Raw genomic sequence first — 24,256 nt, 5'->3', positions numbered from 1 at the left:
ATCTATCTGGATGATATTTTGATCTTTTCCAGGGATTGGGACTCTCATATGGAACATGTTCGGACTGTGTTCCGGATTTTGAGGGAGAATTCCCTGTATGTCAAGGGATCGAAATGCCTTTTTGGGGTACAGAGGATTTCATTTTTGGGATTTATTTTGTCTCCATCAACTATTGAAATGGACCCGGCCAAGGTACAGGCCATTTATGAGTGGGTTCAGCCCACATCTTTGAAGGCCCTCCAGAAGTTTTTGGGTTTTGCTAATTTTTATCGTAAATTTATAGCTAATTTTTCTGGTATTGCCAAACCATTGACTGATTTGACTAAGAAGGGTGCTGATGTGCTGAATTGGTCTCCGGAGGCTGTTTCTTCCTTTCAGGAGCTGAAGCGAAGGTTCACTTCTGCTCCTGTCTTGCGGAAACCTGATGTTTCACTCCCGTTACAGGTAGAGGTGGACGCTTCTGAGATTGGTGCAGGAGCTATTTTGTCCCAAAGAGATCCTGTAACATCTAAAATGAATCCCTGTGCTTTCTTTTCCCGAAAGTTCTCCCCATCCGAACTATGATGTGGGGAATCGGGAACTGTTAGCCATGAAATGGGCATTTGAGGAGTGGAGACATTGGTTGGAGGGAGCTAAACATCAGGTCGTGGTCCTTACTGACCACAAGAATTTGATTTACCTGGAGTTGGCCAAACGCTTGAATCCTAGACAGGCTAGGTGGGCCTTGTTTTTCACACGTTTTGATTTTGTGGTCTCTTTTCTTCCGGGCACCAAGAATGTCAAGGCAGACGCCCTCTCTAGGAGTTTTCTTTGCTGATTCTCCTGTTGTGACCAAGCCTGCTACTATCTTAGGTGAGGGGGTAGTTCTTTCTGCCATCTCGCCCGATTTGAGACATGCTCTGGAAGAATTTCAGGAGGACAAACCTGAGCGTTGTCCCATTGGAAAATTGTATGTTCCTGACCAGTGGAGGAAGAGAGTAATGACTGAAGTTCATTGCTCCGCATTGGCTGGTCATCCAGGTATTTTTGGTACTAGAGATTTGGTGAGTCGGTCTTTTTGGTGACCCGCCTTGTCTCGTGATGTCAGGAATTTTGTGCAGTCCTGTGGGACTTGCTCCCGGTCTAAATCTTGTTCTCGCTCTAGTGGGTTGTTGATGCCTTTGCCGGTGCCCAGGAGGCCATGGACCCATATTTCAATGGATTTTATCTCTGATATGCCTGTCTCTCAGAGAATGACTGTTATTTGGGTGATTTGTGATAGATTCTCTAAGATGGTCCATCTTGTACCACTCCCTAAGTTGCCATCTTCCTCAGAGTTGGTGCCCTTGTTTTTGCAACAGGTGGTTCGCTTGCACGGGATTCCTGAGAACATTGTGTCTGACAGAGGAGTTCAGTTTGTGTCTAGATTTTGGAGGACTTTCTGTTCCAAGCTGGTAATTCAGTTGTCCTTCTCCTCTGCATTTCACCCTCAGACCAATGGGCAGACGGAGAGAACAAACCAGACTTTGGAGTCGTATTTGAGATGTTTTATTTCTGCTGATCAGGATGATTGGGTTTCATTTTTGCCCTTGGCCGAATTTGCTTTAAATAATAGAGCTAGTTCTGCCACTTTGATGTCACCTTTTTTTAACTTTGGGTTTCATCCTCTATTCTCTTCAGGGCAGGTGGAGTCTTCTGCCTGCCCAGGAGTTGACACTGTGGTGGAGAGAATGCACCAGATCTGGGACCAAGTGGTGGATAAGTTGTCTCTCTCCCAGGAAAAGGCCCAGCGGTTTTCCAACTGGCATAGGACCATTGGTCCCCGGTTTAAGGTGGGTGATATGGTTTGGTTGTCATCAAAGAATATCTCTATGAAGGTGGCTTCTCCAAAGTGTAAACCCAGATTTATTGGACCTTACAAGATTTTGGAGATTCTTAATCCAGTCTCTTTTCGATTGGCTCTTCCTGTTACATTCAAGATCCATAACGTGTTTCATAAGTCTCTGTTAAAGAGGTTTGTTGAGCCTGTAGTTCCTGTGGTGGCACCTCCTGACCCTGTATTGGTTGAAGGTAATGTGGAATATGAGGTTGAGAAGATACTGGACTCTCGTCTGGCTAGACGGAGACTCCAGTATTTGGTTAAATGGAAGGGTTATGGCCAGGAGGATAATTCTTGGGTCTCTGCATCCGATATTCATGCCGAAAGATTGGTTCGTGCTTTTCATCGGGCCCATCCTGATCGCCCTGGTGGCGTGGATGAGGTTTCGGTGACCCCTCCTCAAGGGGGAGGTACTGTTATGAGTTCATTTTCTCCTTCACCTCTGATGTCTGATGAGCTCCCTCTGCTGGTGAAAGGAGGTAGTGAAATTGATCTGGATGGGAAGAACCTGTCATCTGAACAGGTGGAGTGTGATTGGACAGCCAGAATTTCTGAGTGGATATAAGGCAGCAGATGCCCTGCAAAGTTGCTGGTGATCCTTTCTGCTCTGAGCTCTGGCATCCAGTTTAGTTACTGTCTACTAAAAGTTTTTGCTCTGCTATTTTTCCATGAGATTTTGTCTGTTTACTTAGTGTTTGTGTTCAGCCTTCCCTGGTTGGGATGGGCTGAACTCCATTTTTGTCTCTGATCAGTTGATCTCTTTGCTCTGTCTTCTGAATATACCTGATTGCTGATAGAGTGATTTTGAAGTCTAGTGACTTCAGGGCCTTTTCTATCAGACGTGTTGGACATTATTTTTGGTAGGGTTTTTTGCGTGATTGCAGCCAGCATATTTTCTGTCCTTTCCTATCTAGTTAGTTGGGCCCCATCATTTGCTCAGCCTGTCTTTCTGTCTGTGTTTGTTTTCATCTGTTTTTCACTGACAATACATGTTGGGGGTTATCTATTGCTTTGGGGTCTGCTCTGGGGCAGTTTAGATTTCCCCTTTCTTTCTTTAGGCTTATGTAGCTCTCCGGCTGTGACGAGGGGTCTAGGGCACCGTAGGAACCCCCCACGGCTACTGTTAGTTGTGGTGAATAGGATCAGGGGTCTGCAATCCGCTACCTACCAACCTCTCCGGTTTTCTGGACTTAGCTTGTGTTTTTGTTTTTTCCTCCTCCGGTGACTCATTCATAACACACTTGGATGTTCAGGTCCGGACAGTTACAAAAAGTTCGGGTTCGGGTACCAGAACAGTACCCGAACCCGAACCTGGATCCCATTCATTTGGAGGACCCGAACATCCAATGTTTGACAGAGTGACAAACACCACTTCTGATCGGCGGTGAAATTATCGCCGCCGATTAGAGAGCTGCGGTTCCCACGCTGTCAAAAGACAGCATGAGCGCTCAGCTGTGATCGGAGGTATAAAGTTTACCTCCGGTCACTGGTGTCAGCGGATGGGACTACTGCTCCCATCACCCGATGCCTGCTGCTGGTAATAACTGGCAGCAAGAGCGGCTGATGGGAGTATTCATCAGCTGCAGCCTGGGCTATAAATAAATTAATAAATGAAAAAAATGGCATGGGTTCCCTCATATTTTTTATATACAACCAGGCAAAACTCACAGTTGGGGGCTGCAACCCTCAGCTGTCAGCTTCAACAAGTTTGGTTATCAAGAATAGAAAGGTTGCCATCCTTTTTTAAAATTATTTAAATAAATAATTTAAAAAATGGTGTAGGTTCCCCTCATTTTTGACAACCAGCCTTGCTAAAGCAGATAGCGGGGGGCTGGTATTCTCAGACTGGTAAGCAGCCATGGATATTCGCCCCCCAGCCTAAAAATAGCAGCCCGCAGCTGCCCAGAATAGGCACATCTATTAGATGCGGCAATTCTGGTGCTTTGCCCAGCCCTTTTGTACTTGCCCTGTAGCGGTGGCAAGTGGGGTTCATATTGGTGGGGTTGATGTCACCTTGGTATTGTCCAGTGACATCAAGTCCATGGCTTAGTAATGGAGAGGCATCTATAAGACACCTATCCATTACAAATCCTATAGTTGTATTGTAAATAAAGACACAGCCAGAATAAAGTCCTTTATTAGAAATAAAACAAAACAAACTTTTACTTTTTTATTTAAAAATGACTAACACAGTTATACTCATCAAACACCTAATTCCACCGAGGCCCTCGTTCTCCTGTACTAAAACAAAAATTAAAAAAACAACTATATCTCTCACCTATCCATCATTCTGCCCCACGCCGTAATCCATGTCTAGGGGAAAAGCAGGGTTCAACCTGGACGGTGCCAAGATGCGACCGTCCAGGCTGAGAATCACTGAGGAATGAGCTGAGACGAGCTGAGGAATGTGTTCGCAGCCTCAGTGACCGGCGGTGACGTCATCGAGGTTACCTCCGGTCACTGAGACTGCGTCCCTGCCGGGGCTGAACTGCCGTGACCTCAATGATACATATACAAGCATAAATATAAGCTGCATTGCAAACATGACAAACATTTAAACAAATACATTGCACATGACGCTTATGCATACACATATATGCACATGCAATAAACATATGACACACATGCATACACTTGCACTGCACCTGTGATATATGTGATACATACATATGTACACATTATTACATTATGTGCAGCCTAGATGAAAATTTTTGGAAAAAGGAAGCTAAGGTGGATTGGGTACATCATAGGCTTCCTTGGAAGCAGAGAAATGCTGGAAACATCCCCTTCCCCACTTACATATCCCTTACAGCAGACCTAAATCAACAATAAGGAGGAAGTTTTATAGCTACACCAAAGAACGAGGAGAACCTCACATGAGCAGGAAAAGTGTTGTAAAGGAAATGTTTGACATGTTTTATAGCCAATTTCAGACATGAAAGTCTTAGTTGCTATTCTGTCGCACCTCCTAACATGCTGTACTCTTCCACCTTGTGGGAGATGCTCTATATTTGCCTCATGGCAGTCAGACCACGAACATATTTGTTTCTTATACACCTCATAAGAGTTCACTTATTTGTCATTTTGATATCTCTCAGATATTATAATGTAAAGTGAAATTTAAAGAAAAAGGATTTTGAAAATCAAGTAAGAAGAAGATGGCCACATTTGGCTTACATGAGAAGACATTTTTCGTAATATCATTTACTAAAACGTTTAATCAATAACACAGTCCACTTATGATTTACTGTAACTGATGATTCATAGAAACGCTGGCAAGAAAATTTAAAAAATCTGTGAACCTCTTTTTGCTTAACAATATTGAAATACTTCCATAGTTAATCATTTCCTCTGTTTTTGTTTGTTTAAAGCCAAAAATATTTCAAATGAGTATACTTGCATTAATTATGTAAATACGAGTTGTGTACCACTTGCCTTTACCAGCTGTCAGAACACAAAATGATATAATGTATTGGTAATTTATAGTGATGAGTGAACTTGTTAGGAAAACAATCGCTAAACATAAATTCGGCATGAATATGGCACATTCGGATTCGTGATCGTAAATCCAAGCAAAATTTCATAAAATCGGTAACATTCTGTAAAAGTGCGGGAAAATATTTGCGTTGCCACAAAGATATTTTTAGCACTTTAGTAACGATAATTGTGATGTAACATGAGTAGAGTTGAGCGAAACGGGTCGGTCAAATTCAAAAGCCGCCGACTTTCGCTAAAGTCGGGTTTCGCCGAGCGAAACCCGACCACAGCGTGAGGTCGGCCATGTGGTCACCGACCCAAGCCAAAGTCAGATTTCCCAGAATGCTTGCACGTGACTTTTTTCAGCCACTGAGCAAGGACGTACACTGTGGGCAACGAGATGACATGTGCAGCGTACGGGGAGAGAGAGTTTTCGCGCACTTTAAAAAAAGCGGTCCTTCATGTAGGTGTGTTTACTGTCCTCCACTCCCTGCCGACTTTGCTTCCCCTTTCACTTGCATTGGGTTTTGTGTTTCAGTCGGACCTTCGACTTTTCACGATAGTCGTCCGATTTCGTTTCGAATTGACTTTTGGGAAAGTAGGGTTTCATGAAACTCGACTCGACCCTAAAAAAAGGCAAAGTCGCTCATCTCTAATCATGAGCGTTTGGCATGTGTTTAATGAGGGGAGGGGGTTTTCAGATCCCAGAGGCGCTGCGTTCTTGCAAGCACAGCAGTCATTTTTTTCCTTAACTGAATGTGTGCACATTGTGGCTAGCCAATCAGGGTGCAGGGAACACCCACAATGTCCTGACACAAAGGCTTGTGTCATTGGCTGCTGAAATCACATGTCCAGCTCCATATAAATAGCGGATATATTGTTTTAGCACCATTTTGACACTGTAACAGTGCAGAGAGGCTACTCCTGACGCTGCCGTGTACAAATATAGCATTCTAAATAATATTTTTTTAGTAGCTATATGTGATAAAGCCTGCTGTATCCAACATTTTAGCTAGTTAGCTAGGGGGTTGTATATCAGTCAGATACTGTAGGTAGCTTGTGTCCAGTGTGGCTGTTAAATTTACCTTCCAGCACTTTTTTCGGCCAGCAGGGCACGTGTTGTTCACTGTTTCTACTGTGATCCATGCCCGAGTATGGCATTCTAATTCACATGTAGCTAGTGATAAAATATTAAACAGCCTGCTGTATCCCACCTTGTCATTTAGTGCTGTGGTGATATAAAACTGTCTGCAGACCTAAGGCACATTAAAAAAAATTATAATTTTTATGTTGCAGAAAGTTAGACAACCCGCCGTGTCACACTTTGTCTTTTGTTTGGGTTGAAATTAAGCTGTAGAGGCCTGATTCAGAGGCCACAAAAATTCTGTTATTAAAGTCACTTAATAGGGACATGACTTCAAAAATAGTTTGTAGCATCTAGTGTGTTATAGAGGCCTGATCCACACAATTCTTTTTTATGTGACTAACACGATACAGCACACCATATTTCAACTTTGAATTTACTGTTGCTGAAATTCAGCTGTTTGCAGAGGTGGTGCAGAGTTTAAAATCTAATTTTTGGTTGTTAATATTGTGCTCCTGCCACACTATCTGAGCAACATGACTGAGAAAAGAAAAGGCCGTGGTGGAAGGGGAATTAGGCTTGGTGTTCAGGGAGAACGTGGGGTAGGTGGTAATGTTTGTGAAAGCACTAGTGAAGCAACATCACGTTCTATGCAAAGACAACTGACAACTTATGTTACTAGACAGGCTACACCACTGTCTTTCTTTGGCAGACACACAGCAGTATGCCTTGTCAATGATGCCCAGAAAGAGCATGTACTTGAGTGGATGGCAAGTGCAGCTTCAAGTGACCTCTCCTCTTCCTCCACCTCAACATCACACCCTGTACAGTCCACAGATGTGTCACCCAAAATCCCCTTGCTTCCCCCGTGTTCCAACTATCCAACCGTTCAGCTGACTGTACGGAACCTCAGATGGGTAAGTCTGAAGAGCTGTTCACACATTCTATGCCATGTTCATCAGAAGTGTACTCAAAAGCTTCACAGAGTCAAGATGAGGAAATCTGCACCGATGCTTAAAATTGTTTTAGCTTGGATCCAAGGCAGGAAGAAATATAGTTCAAACAGCATCCTGACCTTCGTCATCAGACATTAACCCCTTGGTGGAAGTTAACCATGACGAGACTCAGATTTCTGAGGCTCAGGTGGACTTTACTGTGCTGTCAGGGCAAGAAGAGGAGGAGGGTGACTCCAATGGCGAGGAATGTGATAACACAGAGGATGATGATGAGCTGTTAAATCCCAGTTGGAGTGAACATAGAGGCACATAGCTGAGTAGGTAATCTGAGGAGGAAGACGAGGAGGTCCTGTTGCGCCGTCCATCGCAGAAACTTAGTGATACAGCCTTGAAGATCTATGCATCCTCAGTCACAACTGTGTCTCTAACCAGTAGCATCCGCAGGTCTGCAGCTCGCAGGGGTGGAAAGGGTTGCCTAGCATGCGCCTTTTTTGACACTTCAAAGGATGAGCCAATTCACGTTATCTGCCAACTTTGCAAAAAAAACTGAGATGAAGTAAAAAGTGCAATAATTTGACTACTACATGTATAAACCTTCACATGCACAATCAACATGCTTCACTGTGGGAATCCTACTGCACAAAAATGCAGACTAGCAGATATCAACAACCATCAGCCGCCCCATCAATCGCATCTGCTGCTTCCTCCTCCTCCTCTGTTACTGTGCCAACTATTGAGATGCAGGTCTTTGACCGTAGAACCTCGGGTTCTTTACTCAATCGAGTCACGCTAAGAGGCCACCTTCAGCTGTAACTGAAGCGGACATGCCTGCTGTTTTTGACAAGTTTCTCAATCCACAGTAACATCTTCGCCTGCACCTCTTTCATGGTCTTGCAGTTTGTTTGGTTCACCATACTCCGCCCTCTCACAGCACTGCAGCCAGCTCCCGGTTCCACAGTTGTGGTCATGGAAAAGATTGTTTCCTCCTATGCATAACAAAGCTAAGAGGTTGAACTCCACCTTCTCCAATTTGTTGGCCACGGATATGCTGCCTTTCCACCTGGTGGATACCGATGGTTTCCAAAAGCTGATGGCAGTTATAGTCCTCCAGTACCAATTGCCCAGTCACCATTACTTTTCTAAGAAAGCTGTACCTGTGCTACACCAGCACGTAGCAGACAACTTCATCCGTTGCTTGACAAAATCTCTGTCTGCCAGGGTGCATTTCACCACAGACACTTGGACGAGTAAACATAGCCAAGGGCGTTACATCTCACTAGCTGGACACTGGGTGACTCTGTTGGTTGTGGGGATAGGCCCTGCTCCACAAGTCTTCGAATCCCCAAGGCTTGCAGGCAAAACCTCTACATTTAACACTTCCTCCACTGCTTATACCTCCTCTATCTCCTCTGGTGCCTCTACCTGCTCCTTCAATCTCTGCCTTCACACACATTCCAACAGTGCAAAGCAAACCCCCACCACCTCCATACTGCTCAGCCAGGAATCACAGCAATCAGACAGTCTTAAAACTGATATGCATTGAAGATCGCAGTCATACAGCTAAAGCGTTATGGACAGCTCTACAGGCTGAATTTGATCAATGGCTGTCTCCGCTGAACCTGCATCCTGGAAAAGCTGTGTCCAGTAACAGTGTGAACATGGTGGCAGCCCTTTGACGAGGCAAGCTCACACATATGTCTTGCATGGCTCATGTCCTCAACCTGGTGGTACAGTGCTTTATCAGCCACTATCCTGGCCTGGGTGAGCTGCTCCAAAAAGCATGTAAGCTGTGTGCTCATTTCCGCAGTTCGCACCCCTCTGCTCATTGACTTGCATCGATACAGAGGTCTTTGACCATGCCAGTTAATAGGTTGATGTGCGATGTTCCGACATGGTGAAATTGCACTTTGCACATGTTGCAGCAACTGTGGCAGCATCAATGAGCTCTGACGCAGTATGTCATGTAATATAGCCTGGGCCAATGCAGTATGGACATGGCGCATATCACGCTAACAGAGTGGGCACTGATTAAGGACCTCTGCACCCTTCTGCATGGTTTTGAAATAGCTACTAAGATGGTTATCGCTGACGATGCTATCATCAGCATCACTATTCCAGGCATCTATATGTTGGAGCATACTTTGAATAGCCTGCTGGAGGAGATGGTGGTCCCAGAAGAAGAGGAGGAAGCAGAGGAGGCTGGGGAAGGGATAACATTGTCTCTAAGTTCAAGACTGTCGTCACAAAGGTGGGTGCCAAGGGAGGGTAGATTATTGCAATCGAGGGGGGCTGTTGATAAACTGCAATCAAAGGAGCAAAATCCGAGGAAAAAATGGAGGCGGAAGAGGTGATTCGTGAGCAACTGTTGGATGAAGAGGATAATCCTCCCCTCTCTGTTGTTCATGGTTGGCGGGAGGGGACAGAGGAAAAAAGCTTCATTGTTTCCCAGCCACCAACACAGCATGGGTTCGGACCTCTAGGTAGAGCCTGACATATGAGTGCCTCCTTGCTGCATTATCTGCAACATGATCCCCATATAGTTATGATTAGGAATAATGCTGACTACTGGTTTGTCATTTTATTAGCTCCACATTATAAAATCAAATTTTGCCAGGTGATTCCCACCCTAAAATGGGACCCACAAATGTTGAAGTATCGAAACACTTTCTTACAACCTTAAGAGAGCTTTTCCCAAAGACAGCAGTGAAGCACACAGTTCGCATCGCAGCTGTAGACTTCCAACCTCTGGTCCATCAATTCGTCAACGCCAAAACATTAGCAGTAGCAGCAGTGGTGGAAGTGGATGAAGCAATTTCTGAGAGTCCTTTGACACTTTTTTTTAGACAAACTCATGCACCAGCACAACAGACTCCAAGTCTTACACATGCTGAAAGAATAGAGGATGATTCAGGAGTATTTAGAACTAAATATCAATACCATCAGGGAGGGTTTGGACCCTTTCACATTTTGGTCTTCCAAAATGGAGGAGTGGCCTGGACTCGCATCATATGCCTTGGAGCTTTTATTGTGCCCGGCAGCCAGCGTTCTCTCAGAATGTGTCTTCAGTGCTGCTTGTGGTGTCCTGACAGATAAGCACATCCGGTGGTCCTCTAAATGTGTTGACATCCTAACATTCATTAAGATGAACAAGTCATGGATCTACAAGGACTTTTGCACCCCAATCGCAGACTGCACAGACTAGGTGATATTGCATTTTTTAGTGTCATGCATTAATGTCTCATAACTGTACTCTGTGATATCTTTAGTGTCACTTCTGTGGCTGCTGCTGCTGATGTTAACACAAATTTGTGGAAATGTGAACACACATGGTTGGTCTTCATCTGCTGGGTTATCTGTAGTGGAAGACGTGTCGGTCCCAATTATACTATTTCTATTCTCATGACAGTTATTCCACTTCGGAGGTGTCAGGCCCTCAATTTTTAAAATGTGAACATTCCTGGTTGGATGTCCATCTGCTCGATTGATTGTAGTGGAAGACCTGTTGGTCCCTATTATACTATTTCTACTGTGGTGAAATTGATGCCACTTCTGTGGTGTAAGGCCCTCATTTCTTTAAATGTGAACACTCCTTGGAGGGTGTCCATCTGCTGCATTGGGTGCAGTGGAAGAACTGTCGGTTCCTATTATACTAATACTGTGGTGAAATTGATGCCACTTCTGTGGTGTAGGGCACTCATTTCTTTAAATGTGAACACTCCTTGCAGGGTGTTCTTCTGCTGGATTGGGTGTAGTGAAAGACCTGTCCATCTCTTATGCTATTTCTACTGTGGTGAAATTGATGCCACTTTGATGGTGTCTGCCAATAATTTTTGGAAATGTGAACACTCCTGGTTGGGTGTCCATCTGTTGAATTTGGTGTAGTGGAAGACCTGTTGGTTCCTATTATAATATTTCTACTGTGGTGAAATTGATGCCACTTTGGTGGTGTTAGGCATTCATTATTTTAAATGTGAACACTACTTGTAGGGTGTCCATCTGCTGGATTGGATGTAGTGAAAGAACTGCCAGTCCCTATTAGACTATTTCCACTGTGGTGAAATTGATGCCACTTTGGTGGTGTCTGCCAATAATTTTTGGAAATGTGAATACTCATGGTTGAGTGTCCATTTGCTGGAATGAGTGTAGAGAAAGACCTGTCAGTCTCTATTAGACAATTTCTACTGTGGTGAAATTGATGCCACTTTGGTGGTTTCTGCCAATAATTTTTGGCAATGTGAACACTCCTGGTTGGGTGTCCATCTGATGGATTGGGTATAGAGGAAGACCTGTCCGTCCTTATTATACCATTTCTACTCTCATGAAAATGATGCCACTTCTGTGATGTAAGCCCCTCATTTCTTTAAATGTGAACACTTTTTGTAGAGTGTCCATCTCCTGGATTGGGTGTAGTGAACATCCTGTCGATCCCTATTATACTATTTCTACTATGGTGAAATTGATGCCACTTTTGTGGTGTCTGCCAATAATTTTTGGAAATGTAAATACTCCTGGTTGGGTCTGCTTCATGCGTGTTGCCTATAGCAGTAGGTCTCCGAGACTGTCAGGCCTCACCTTCCTTGGACTCAACTACCCCTGTTACTATCCTTAAATTTTTCTGACAATGATTTACAAAACTGAGGTTTGTGCCACCTGAGTGTGGCTCTGCATGAAAGCAGGTAGTGGTGTTGCATCTGGTATCAGGGCTCCCAGCAAAGGTGGCCTACACCAATCCCTCACCCACCTTGTCTTACTGTGACGTTCAGTTGAAAGCTGTAAATGCTGTTCCAGACCCCGATACCTCATGCCTGGCTGATTGCTGAAGTTCCTTGCTGCAATTTGTACTGTGGGTGAATTGAGGCCACTTTCCTGGTGTCTTTCACTTATTTGATGTGTTTTGGCAGCATTTGGGGCTGTTCTATGGTGTTTGTTTTTCCCTCCCTTTGAGGTGAATGGCATTCGGTAATGTTCAGCGAATATTTGACGAATTAATCGTCGAATCTTGCAAATTCGGCAAACGTAATCTGAACCGAACATTGAAATATATGCTCATCTCTAGGAATTTATAACAGCTATTTATGTAATACAGTTATGACTATGGTCTTCTATTGAGAGCTTGAATTTGTAATAGAGTAAGGAAGCAACAGGTGGTCATAAAGTTATATGACTCATAATCTTGTGTCTCATCTTTGCTCTATATTTTGTCCTAACCTTGAAGACTTGTTTATTACTGTACTTTCTCTGCTACTGATGTGTTAACAAAAAGATTTCCTTTTTATGATCACTTGATTAGTTTCATTGATGTTTACTGCCAGAACTTCTGTTTTCTTTTTCTCTTTTTACTGTGGAAGCCTTTCCAAGTACTTCCATGCATCTTTTTTACTAGATAGCCTCTTCCACTATGTCTTTGATCTTTAGAAAGTTTTATTGTAAAGTTCTTCTAATCTACCATCTGTGAACTCTTTGATTTTTTTTTTAGGTTACTTTCTTTTTTAAGTTAAACATCCATAACAAATTTAGGGAGAATGTTCTAGAATTTTTTTCTTTCCATTCCTGATTGTTGTTTTGGCATTATTCAATTGGTTTGTCAATAGGGACCACCTTTAAGCTGATGTCAAAGATTGCCCCTTGCTGCATCTAATTTGCCTAAGTATATAGGTAGTGCTGGAAAAAAAATTCTCTGCACAGATATGTTACTTCTGCATTTCTAAAGTTCAACTTCTAAATTATGACAAAATATTCAATGCACAATCTGTTTTCTAGCAAAAAATGTACCATGTTATTAAAATAAATGGCAATAGGAAGGATAAATGGTTAGCACTCAACTTTTTGTGAAGCTGTGCTAGTGAAAGGATCCAAAGGTCCCATAAGCATCAGTTCAGAAAAAAAAAACTGCACACGTACAAGAAAAATAATGCTTCAGGTGAGTATTTATTTGATGATGACAGGTGAAGCGACAGTTTAAAGATGTTTTGGCCAATTAAAGGCGTTTATCATATAGTTGAACTTTCAAATAAGCATCATGGGAAAACCAGGTAAGTAGTGTCACCACAATGAAATATGTCATAGAGCATATTAAGTCCTGGTAGAATCAATGCCCAGTGTATGCAATGGGTTCAGGAGGAGCCAGTCTCCAGGGAGTATGGGCTTGAGTAATTGGTGGTGCAGTGGAGGATGCAGACACTTCTGTGTCTCTGCGGTGAAGTGTCTGTATCCTCCAGAAAGGGCGACTATATGATAAAGGCCATTAATTGGCCGAAAAGTCTTTAAACTGTCGCTTCACCTATCAGCATCAAAAAAATACTCACCTGAAGCATTATTTTTCTTGTACGTGTACAGTGATTTTTTCTGAACTTATTGAAATAAATGGTACATTTAGAATAGATTTGGACAGTGCATCCTGATTGTTATTAAAAGTAAGGATCTGATTTTCTGAATCTTTTTCAAACTGTCGCCGCACTGTTGAAAATGGGCTTCCAGTTCTTGAAATTACTTACAGAACGCTCACACCAATGTCACACCCACATTATCAGACTGCATACAAGCAGATAGTATCAAGGGTTTACTGCTTCTACTAGGAGGGAGCAGGATATGCCCCTTGATGTGTGATGTAATGTCTTATAAGGAAGGGGAAGCAGTAAGGAACTTCTGCAGTTTCAGTCAATATTACAGGTAGTGTGAAGGTGGAAAAAAGCCCTTTTCGTGTTACCCTAATAGTTTATGATAGTATGGCCTTTACAATAATTACTCCCCGGAGTACCACTTTAAGTACATATGACCATTAACTGATCCATCAAGCCTTCTTAAGCACTGTCCTTTTTCATCAAGATGAGATACATGTGGAGATAGATAAGCGGGAAAGAAACAGAAAGGACAATAAAGCTAAACCCAGAGCAAAACCATTTCCTGCCAAATAGACGTTCAGAGGAAAATCCACAGAAACATAGACAGCCAAATGTTTGTGTGACAAGTTATTAGTGATTGTCTGTCACTGCAACTTAATTATTATCACATGAGAAACCATATTATAGTAACACTCATTTTCTACTCAGTTACATAAATTAATAGTCTATCCACATGCATTTTAGTCTAATCCGAAAAAAAATACATTTTATTTGTTATTGGGTTCTGGTACTACAGGTTCAGCTTATGTAGAAGTCAAAACCACATCTGGTCATATACATAGCTGCCAGATGAATTCTTGTTTAGTTGACAGCTATCTCTCAAAATGCCCCCAAACACATAACATTCGGTTCAGCCAAGCATTCATGTGTTGTGTATGGGAAGAGTGGAGAAAGTCGCAGCCGGACAGCTCAGACATCAACTTATCTCCCTAAGAACAGAAAATGATTCAGATTGTGAAAACCTTATCTCTCCAACATTATCAGTCTCTTAAGAATCAGGAAACTCCCAACTACATTAGATTGTTGTTTGATCCCGCTGATTTCAATTTTAATTTAATGTGTATGGGGTCTTAAGGTTACTTTCAGTTGGCCTTAATGAGTATATTTTATCATTAATGCTAAGGCTGCAAAACTGAAACCTCTGTGGTTTAACAGAATCAAGATGCATATTGGGACTTAAATTTAGGTAAGGAGAACAAAAGGCGGTCTGGTCATTGTGGTTGCAATATAAAAATTGTAATGTGTCCCCATTATGGATGTCTGATACTGGCCTAAGCCTACAGACCTGCTTAGATTCTTAAGTAATAGTGACAGTACTGTAATATGGCAGGTGTCAAAAGGAGATCCTACATAATATGTTCCACCTGTGGAACTAATATATGGAGACTAAAATGTAACAAAAGAAGCAAATATGTGGACATCTGGAGAAACTCTATCAATAAATTAGAATACATTATGTGCTTTTGTTTTTGCTTTTTTTAAGGAGTGACTGAACTGGATCAAACCATAACTGTGCTTCTAACAACGAAAATGTTCGTTGGAGGATTTTTAGGATGTCTTCTTGATAACACTATTCCAGGTAAAATAGTCACATATATGAATTCATTGCTTCCTGTTGCAACACTTTTCATAATGATATTAAAACACACATGTAAACCGCATGTGCATCGGAGATAAAACTTTAAAAGAATATAAGTTTGAGAAGTGGTTACAGATGCAAACCTTAGCATACTCAGATGTAGACCTTTGTACCTTAGACATCTGTGATGTGTATGGTTAAGATCCAAAAGTCAGAATCCAATAAATGTACTGCTGAAACGAGAATTTTACATACACTATGTAAAAAGACACATAAGCATGTTTTTCCCAATATCTGACATAAAATCAGAATAAAACTTTTCCATTTTAGGTAAGTTAGGATTACCATAATTACTAATATTAGCCAAGTGCCAGAATAATGAGAGAGAGAGAATGTTTTAAGGCATTTTTATTACTGCAAAGTCAAAAGTTTAGATACACTAAGATTACTACAGTATGCCTTTAAACAATTTTGGACTGCACATATAAAGTTGTTATGTTTTTGAAAAATTTTTTGGCAACATCTGTAGATGCATTTTAATGCACATATGAAACACACTGCTTCTTTGCGTAATGTCATGGGAAAGTCTAAAGAAATCAGCCAAGATATCAGGAAGAGGAATTGTGGACTTGCACAAGTCTGGCTCATCCTTGGGTACAATTTCAAGATACCTGAAGGTGCCTTGTTCATCTGTACAAACAATTATATTCAAGTACAAGCAAGATGGGAATGTCCAGCAATCATACCGCTCAGGAAGAGACCGCTTCTGTGTCCCAGAGATGAACGTGCTTTGGTCAGACATGTGCGTATCAACCCAAGGACAAAAGCAAAAGACCTTGTCAAGATGATGGCGGAAGCTGGTAAGATTGTGTCAATATCCACAGTGAAATGAGTACTGTATTCACATGGGCTGAAAGGCCACTCTGCCAGGAAGAAGCCATTTCTCCAAAGGGATAACAAAGTCAAAGTTTTGGAGTGGCCATCACAAAGCCTTGATGTTAATCCTATTGAAAATTTATGGACAAAGCTGAAAAGGCAGGTTTGAGCAAGGCGACCTACAAACCTGCATCAGTTACACCAATTTTGTCAGGAGAAATGGGCCCAAATTCCGACCAACTATTGTGAGAAGCTTGTGGAAGGATATGCCAAATGTTTGACTCAAGTCATTCAGTTTAAGTGCAATGGTACCAAATACTAATGAAATGTGTGTACACTTTTGGCTTTGCAGTAACGAATAAAAATGTCTTAAAACATTGTCTCTCTCATTATTCTAGCATTTGGCAAATATTAATAATTGTGGTAATCCTAATTGACGTAAAACGGGAAAAGTTTATTCTGATTTCATGTCAGATATTGAGAAAAACATGCATACTGTATGTGTCTGATTTTATAGTGTATGTAAACGTCTGGTTTCAACTATATATGAAAAAAAAGCCATACAAATACCAAGTCCAAAATACAAATTTACTTTGCTGTTACTAAGCTACTTTGGCTTGATTCATCTTCTGTGGAGAATTATTTGGCTTTCTTTTGTGATATTTTGCCATATGGAGCAAAATTGTAGTACTTGTTACCTGAACTTTTGGGATATATTTGCATTGCAAAGCTCATATAAAAACCTGCTTCCTTTTCAGTGCCAGAGAAATGGCTATATCATGTCTAATGTTACATAGTCAAATGTTTATTCTTCAGTGATTGTTTGACTTTTGAACTTCAGATTGACTCCGGTCTATGAACCCGAATCCTTGTTTTATAAATCATCTCTTGATACTAATGTGAGACCCACACTTTAACTTTTCTTTCATCTTGAGAGTGACCTTTGCTTCATCTGTCTACATTTCCCTTAAGTCTGCTTTAACTGTAAGCATGACAGGCTATGTACCAGGGATTCAAATTGTCCAGAAATTCCTGGACAGGCTGTAAAAAATAGGCCACATTTGTCTACTGTCCTCAAAATAAAATGTTAGGCCCGATTTGTCATGACTAAATTTTTCTCGCAGGTCTGGAGAAGGTGGGGGGAACGTGAAACTCTTAATTCATTAAGAGGTACACAAGACTTAACGCATTCACCCTCAAGCCTGTTTTCACTTTCCCAACCAGGGGAATTTTTTACCGAATCTGACCAATGTCACTTTATGAGGTTATAACTCTGGTACTCTGGAATGCTTCACCATATCCCAGTGATTCTGAGGTTGTTTTTTTCATGAGACGTTGTAATTCATGTTAGTTTTAAATTTTTGTTGATATGATATGCATATGAAAATATGGAAAATTTGATAAAAATGTGAAAATTTAGCAATTTTCAAATTTTGAATTTGTTATGCTCTTAAACTAGATAGTTATGTCACACAAAATAGTTAATGAATAATATGTAACACATGTCCACTTAACATCAGCATCATTTTTAAACAATTTTTTTGTTAGGAAGTTAGAAGGGTTAAAATTTGATCAGCAATTTCTCCTTTTTTCAACAAAATTTACAAAACCAATACTTTTGAGACCAAATCCCATTATAAGTTACTATGGGGGCCTATGTGACAGAATATTTCCAAAAGTTACACCATTTTAAAAACTACACACCTACAAGTGCTCAAAACCACATTCAAGATGTTTATTAACACTTTAGGGGATTCATAGAAATTATACCAAATTGGGAGGAAGAAATAAAATGTTTCCTTTTTCCATAAAAGTATTGTTTAGCCCAAAACTTTGCATTTTCAAAGGGTAGCAGGATAAAATTGACCATAACATTTCCTGTGCAGTTTCTCCTGAGTACACAGACACCGTTTAGGCGCACGGCAGGGCTCAGAAGAAAAGGAGCACCCTTCAACTTTTGGAGCGCAAAATTGACTGGAATAGACACCATGTCACATTTGCAGAGGCATTTATGCGTATACATAATGTAAGCCCCCACAGCTGACCCCCATTGTGGAAACTCCACCTCTTCAGCAATTTGTCTAGTAATTTAGTAAACATCTTGAACCCACAGGAGCTTCACAGAATTTTATAAAGTTGAGCTGTGAAAATACATAAAACACTTTATGCCCACCAAAAAAGTTGCTTTAGCCATAATTTTTTCATTTTCATAAGGACAACAGTAAAAAATGGACAATACAATTTTTTGTGCAATTTCTCCTGAGTTCACCGATAAGGCATACAGTGAAGGAAATAATTTTTTGATCCCTTGCTGAATTGCTAAGTTTGCCCAATGACAAAGACATGAATAGTCTATAATTTTAAGGGCAGGTTAATGTTAACATTGAGCGATAGAATATCAAAAATAAAATCAAGAAAATCACATTGTATAAATTTAATTGCATTTTGCGGTGAGAAATAAGTATTTGATCCCCTGCCAACCATTAAGAGTTCTGTTAAACAAAATTAATGCTTGGTGGCAAAAACCTTGTTGGCATTCACAGCTTCAGACGTTTTTTGTAGCTGATGATGAGATTTGCGCACATGTCAGGAGGAATTTTGGTCCACTCCTCTTTGCAGACCATCTCCAAATGATTAAGATTTTGAGGCTGTCACTTGGCAACACGGAGCTTCAACTCCCTCCATAAGTTTTCAATGGGATTAAGGTCTGGAGACTGGCTAGGCCACTCCATGACCTTAATGTGCTTCTTTTTGAGCCACTCCTTTGTTGCCTTGGTTGTATGTTTTGGGTCATTGCTGGAAAACCCAACCACGACCCATTTTTAATGTCCTGGTGGAGGGAAGGAGGATGTCACTCAGGATTTTACAGTGCATGGCTCCATCCATTCTCCCATTGATGAGGTGAAGTAGTCCTGTGCTCTTAGCAGAGAAACAACCCCAACACCTCCATGCTTGACAGTGGGGACAGTGTTCTTTGGGTCAGCATTTCTCTTCCTCCAAACACGGCGAGTTGAGTTAATGCCAAAGAGCTCAATTTTTTTCTCATCTGACCACACCACCTTTTCCAAATCACTCAAAGAGTCATCCAGGTGTTCATTGGCAAACTTCAGATGGGCCTACACATGTGCCTTCTTGAGCAGGGAGACCTTGCGGTGGTTGCAGGATTTTAAACTTTTATGGCGTAATGTGTTACCAGTGATTTTCTTTGTGACTGTGGTCCCAGCCGCCTAGAGATCATTAACAAGTTCCCCTGTGTAGTTTTAGGCTGATCTCTCACCTTCCTCATGATCAAGAATATCCCATGGCGTGAGATTTTGCATGGTGCCCCAGATCGATATTGATTGACAGTCATTTTGTATTTCTTCCATTTTCTTACTATTGCACCAACAGTTCTCTCTTTCTCACCCAGCGTTTTACTTATGGTTTTGTAGCCCAGCTTTGTGCAGGTCTAGGATCTTGTTCCTGACATCCTTATAAAGCTATTTGGTCTTGTCCATATTGGAGAGGTTAGAGTCTGACTTATTAATTGAGTCTGTGGACAGGAGTCTTTTATAAAGGTGACTATGTAAGACAGCTGTCTTTAATGCAGGTAACGAGTTGATTAGGAGCATCTGACTAGTCTGTAGAAGCCAGAGCTCTTAATGGTTTGTGGGGAATCAAATACTTATTTCTCACTGCAGAACGCAAATAAATTTATATAATTTATATAATGTGATTCTTTGGATTTTATTTTTATACTCCATCTCTCACTGTTAAAATTAACCTACTTTTAAAATAGTAGACTATTCATATCTTTGTCAGTGAGCAAACTTACAAAATCAGCAAAGGATCAAATAATTATTTCCTTCACTGTGTGTAATATATATATATATATATATAGGTTTATTTTTGCCCTTAGAATAAGCTACTGAAGCAGAAGCTGCAGAGCCTTGATCTCTGTTCTGAATAAAGACCAAATGACCTACATTACAGTGCAATGAGCATAAAATGTTTGTGCTTAAGCATCTGATCTCAGGATGTTTCTGTCCTCATACTTGCATGTTTTGGATAGCAACCAGCATAGTGCAATAACTCATTTGTTTAGCAAAGAAATGAAGATCATGTTTTCTTATTTCCGCTTAGGTTCAGATGAAGAAAGGGGAACTTCTGCTTGGCATAAACAAATGCATACAGCGAAAACTAATGGCAGTCTAGGACAATCTTGTTATGATCTGCCTTTTGTCACAAAATACCTAAGAAGGCTTTCAGGGTCTCGATACATTCCATTCTTGCCAACATTTCAGATGGATAGGAGTTAAATGCCCTCCTCCAAAATACTGTGTTTTATAAGCAGCATCCGACCACATGCCACATGTTGAAGATTGAGTTTTCTCAGAAGCCGGAAGAATATCATCAATTCTGAACCTGCAATAAAGCATGCTTTGCCCTGATTATTAAAAATTATTATTAAAAAAATCTAAGCTTGCATTTATTTTCTATTAGCTGAAGAGCCCGGCGCTGCCCGGGCATAGTAACTAACTGTGGTTAGTTACAATAAATGGGAAAAGAACAACCAAGCCGTCAGGAAAAAGGACCGTAATATAGTAATGAAGAACCTGAGGCTACAAAAAATTCTTTCAATGTTCGTAGTTTTTTATTATAGATAGCAGTCACACAATGACCCAACGTTTCGGCCATGCTGGCCTTTCTCAAGGGTATCTTATCTAAATAAAATGTGAGATAAACAACAAATCACAATTATTAATGTGTATACAAAAAAACATGAATTGCTGACTGATATTTACTAAATGTAGCCATTTGCTATATGGAAAAAGAATGTATTTATTTATGTTACCTGTTTCCAATGGTATATGCCACTTTTTTATATATAACATTATTTTGGAATGTCACATTATTATATATTTACATTTAGTAAATATCAGTCAGCAATTCATGTTTTTTTGTATACACATTAGTAATTGTGATTTGTTGTTTATCTCACATTTTATTTAGATAAGATACCCTTGAGAAAGGCCAGCATGGCCGAAACGTTGGGTCATTGTGTGACTGCTATCTATAATAAAAAACTACGAACATTGAAATAATTTTTTGTAGCCTCAGGTTCTTCATTACTATAACTTTGGTTAGTTATAGCAAATTATAATTATCCTCCATCCCATAGTCCCGTGTCCATATACCCATCATGCATATCCACGATCCCATAGGCCCGTTCCCATATACCCATCATACATATCCTCCATCCCATAGTCGAGTGCCCATATACCCATCACACATCCTCCATCCCATAGTCCCATGCCCAAATGCCTATCACACATCCTCCATCCCATAGTCCCATGCCCATATACCCATCATACATGTTCGCCATACCATAGTCGAGTGCCCATATACCCATCACACATCCTTCAACTCATAGTCCCATGCCCATATACCCATCATACATATCCTCCATCCCATAGTCCCGTGCCCATATACCCATCATACATATCCGCCATCCCATAGTCCCGTCCCCATATACCCATCATACATATCCTCCATCCCATAGTCCAGTTCCCATATACCCATCACACATCCTCCATCCATAGTCCCGTGCCCATATACCCGCCATACATATCCTCCATCCCATAGTCCAGTGCCCATATACCCATCACACATCCTCCATCCCATAGTCAACCATTATGACATCATAATGAGCGGCAGGGCTTGAAACCTATGATGACATCAGTGTCGCCATGGCAACCATTCTGACATCATAATGAGAGGCGGGGCTTGACACACACACACTTTTTCCCCACTATGTAGATAGGGGCAAAATTGTTTGGTGAATTGGAACGCACGGGGTTAAAATTTTGCCTCACAACATAGCCTAGGACACTCTCGGGGTCCAGACGTGTGACTGTGCCAAATTTTGCGGCTGTAGCTGCGACGGTGCAGATGTCAATCCCGGACATATACACATAGATACACACACTTGAGCTTTATATATTAGATTATGGTACTCTTTTTTCTAGTTATTACAATTTGATTGAGCAAAAAAAGCAAATTAAATCAAATTTTATCATGGTACTAGCAGGGATCTCACCAAAGTCACTGAAGTTAATTTGCCCAGCTGCGAACTCAGTCTCAGTGACTGGCATTAACATTGATTATGTCACCGCTAGTCATTGATGCAGTTCTCACAGCAGCTCTTTCTCTCAGTGGTTCTCAGCTGGACGGTTGCATTTTGGCACCATCCTAGTTGAAAACTATTAATTCCCAGATGTGGATTACAGCACAGGACAGAACGTCAGACAGGTGAGGGATATTGTTCTTTTTTATTTTTGTTCTATAAGAGGAGACGAGGGATTCCATGGAATGTGCGTTAGGTGAGTAAATTGTGTTTGTTATTTTTAAATAAAAAAAAGTAAAATGTGTTTTGTTTTATTTCAAATAAAAGACTTCGTACTTCCTGTGTGTTTATTTACAATACAATTATAGGATTGCTAAAACATAGGCATCTTATAGAAGTTTCTTCATTACTAATCCATGGTCTTGATGTCACTGGACAATACAAAAGTGACATCAACCCCATAAATATGAACCCACTTTCCACAGCTATAAGGCAAGTGGGAAGAGATGGGCAAAGCACCAGTGTCTGCAGGCTGCTATTTTAAGGCTGAGAGGGGGCAATGTCCTTTGCCTCTTACCAGCCTGAGAAAATCAGAGCCCAACTGTCTGCTTTAGCTTGGTTGGTTGTCAAAAATGGGGTGGACCCCCATGCAGTTTTTTAAACTAATTATTTAAATAATCTAAAAATTCATAATGAGAACCCCTCTATTCGTTACAACCAGCTCTGATGCAGCTGACAGCTGAGGGTTGCAGCCTGCAGCTGTGAGTTTTACCAGTCTGGTTATCAAAAACACAGGAGAACCGTTTTTTTTTTTATTATTTATTTACATCAAAGTCATCGGCTGATGAACACTCCCATCAGCCGCCGCCTGCTCGCAGCAGACATAATGTTAGGGCTGGCGGAACGCCCCAAATAATAAAATAATAGTAAGTTGCGTTCGCAGCCCGGTGTCCACCATTCAGAGGTGGTAAACTGCTGCTTAGTAATGGCGGACACCAACTGAGCACCGTCGGGATAACCGCTGACCCGATGTGCATAGGGGTGAAGTCTGTTACTGCACAGAGCCGCAGAAGCCAACACCAGAGTCTTTTAACTTCACAGGGCTCGGCAGCGTAAGCGCTAGTAAAGGGACACAGGACTCTGCCCCAAGGACACAGGGTTGGAGTCCCTCTAGTCCCACTAGTGTTTGACACGGCAACTGTGATACCAGGACTGAATAAAGAAAGGTAGCAATGCTGCTGGTGCATGCAGTGCCACACTGGCGGATGCCACTAACCAACTTACGCTTAACTGGAAAGCGCTCTATCAGCGCATGGTGCCGCACTGACGGACGCTGCAGTATGCGGTACAATGTGCCTTGTGCTGGATGGCACACTCTGGCGTTACTTTGTGAGAGGAGCCTGGGACACTGCAGTGCTAGGCAGTGCCACTACTCGGCGCTGACTAAACACCAACCCTGAACACAAACACAACCAAGGGTAGGGGTTTCCTTATGAGTCAGTCACCAGTCTCAAGCATCCATCATCACACACACAACTAGCCATTAGAGTCTATACTAGCGCATGGCCAAGCGGCCATGCAACTCTTTTATAGTGGCGTTCTTCCGGGACCTTCCCAGTAGTGGACCAATCCGAGCAGGAACGGGACCTGCGTATTTGACCTCCGACCTCCAATGAGAGGTTGTCCCATGGGCATGCTCAGAAACCAAAAGACAGGGCTTAGTCCCAGAAGCGTCTACTTGCTGCTGACTCAAGCATGGAGTTATAGCAGAGCCAGAAGGAGCAACCAGAGGCCAAGAATCAGCCTGGGCAAGATGCCTGGAGCAACATCTCTGCTGAGCAGGAATCTCTGTGGCGGCAGAAGACGTGGCATGAGATTCCCCCTGTGCAGTGGGGGAAACTCAACGCCTAACATTACCC

At 41.6% G+C, this 24,256-nt stretch overlaps 1 protein-coding gene across 1 annotated transcript in view; it reads left to right on the top strand.

The window, feature by feature from the left end:
* LOC141060686 (solute carrier family 23 member 1-like) overlaps positions 1 to 20,607 on the top strand; it is a 643,790-nt gene extending 623,183 nt beyond the window's left edge. The window contains exons 12-13 of the mRNA XM_073557017.1: positions 15,260 to 15,355; positions 20,354 to 20,607. Coding sequence (XP_073413118.1) covers positions 15,260 to 15,355; positions 20,354 to 20,529 — 272 coding nt within the window. The 3' untranslated portion in view covers positions 20,530 to 20,607. The remainder of the gene's footprint in view (positions 1 to 15,259; positions 15,356 to 20,353) is intronic.
* Positions 20,608 to 24,256: the final 3,649 nt, after the last annotated feature.

This window comes from Dendrobates tinctorius, unplaced genomic scaffold (genome assembly GCF_039654945.1).
Source record: "Dendrobates tinctorius isolate UK_male_01 unplaced genomic scaffold, ASM3965494v1 ptg000241l, whole genome shotgun sequence".
In the NCBI taxonomy this organism is placed as follows: Eukaryota; Metazoa; Chordata; class Amphibia; order Anura; family Dendrobatidae; genus Dendrobates; species Dendrobates tinctorius.
The sequence above is the reverse complement of the archived record's forward strand: the minus strand, read 5'-3'. Positions and strand labels throughout refer to the sequence as shown.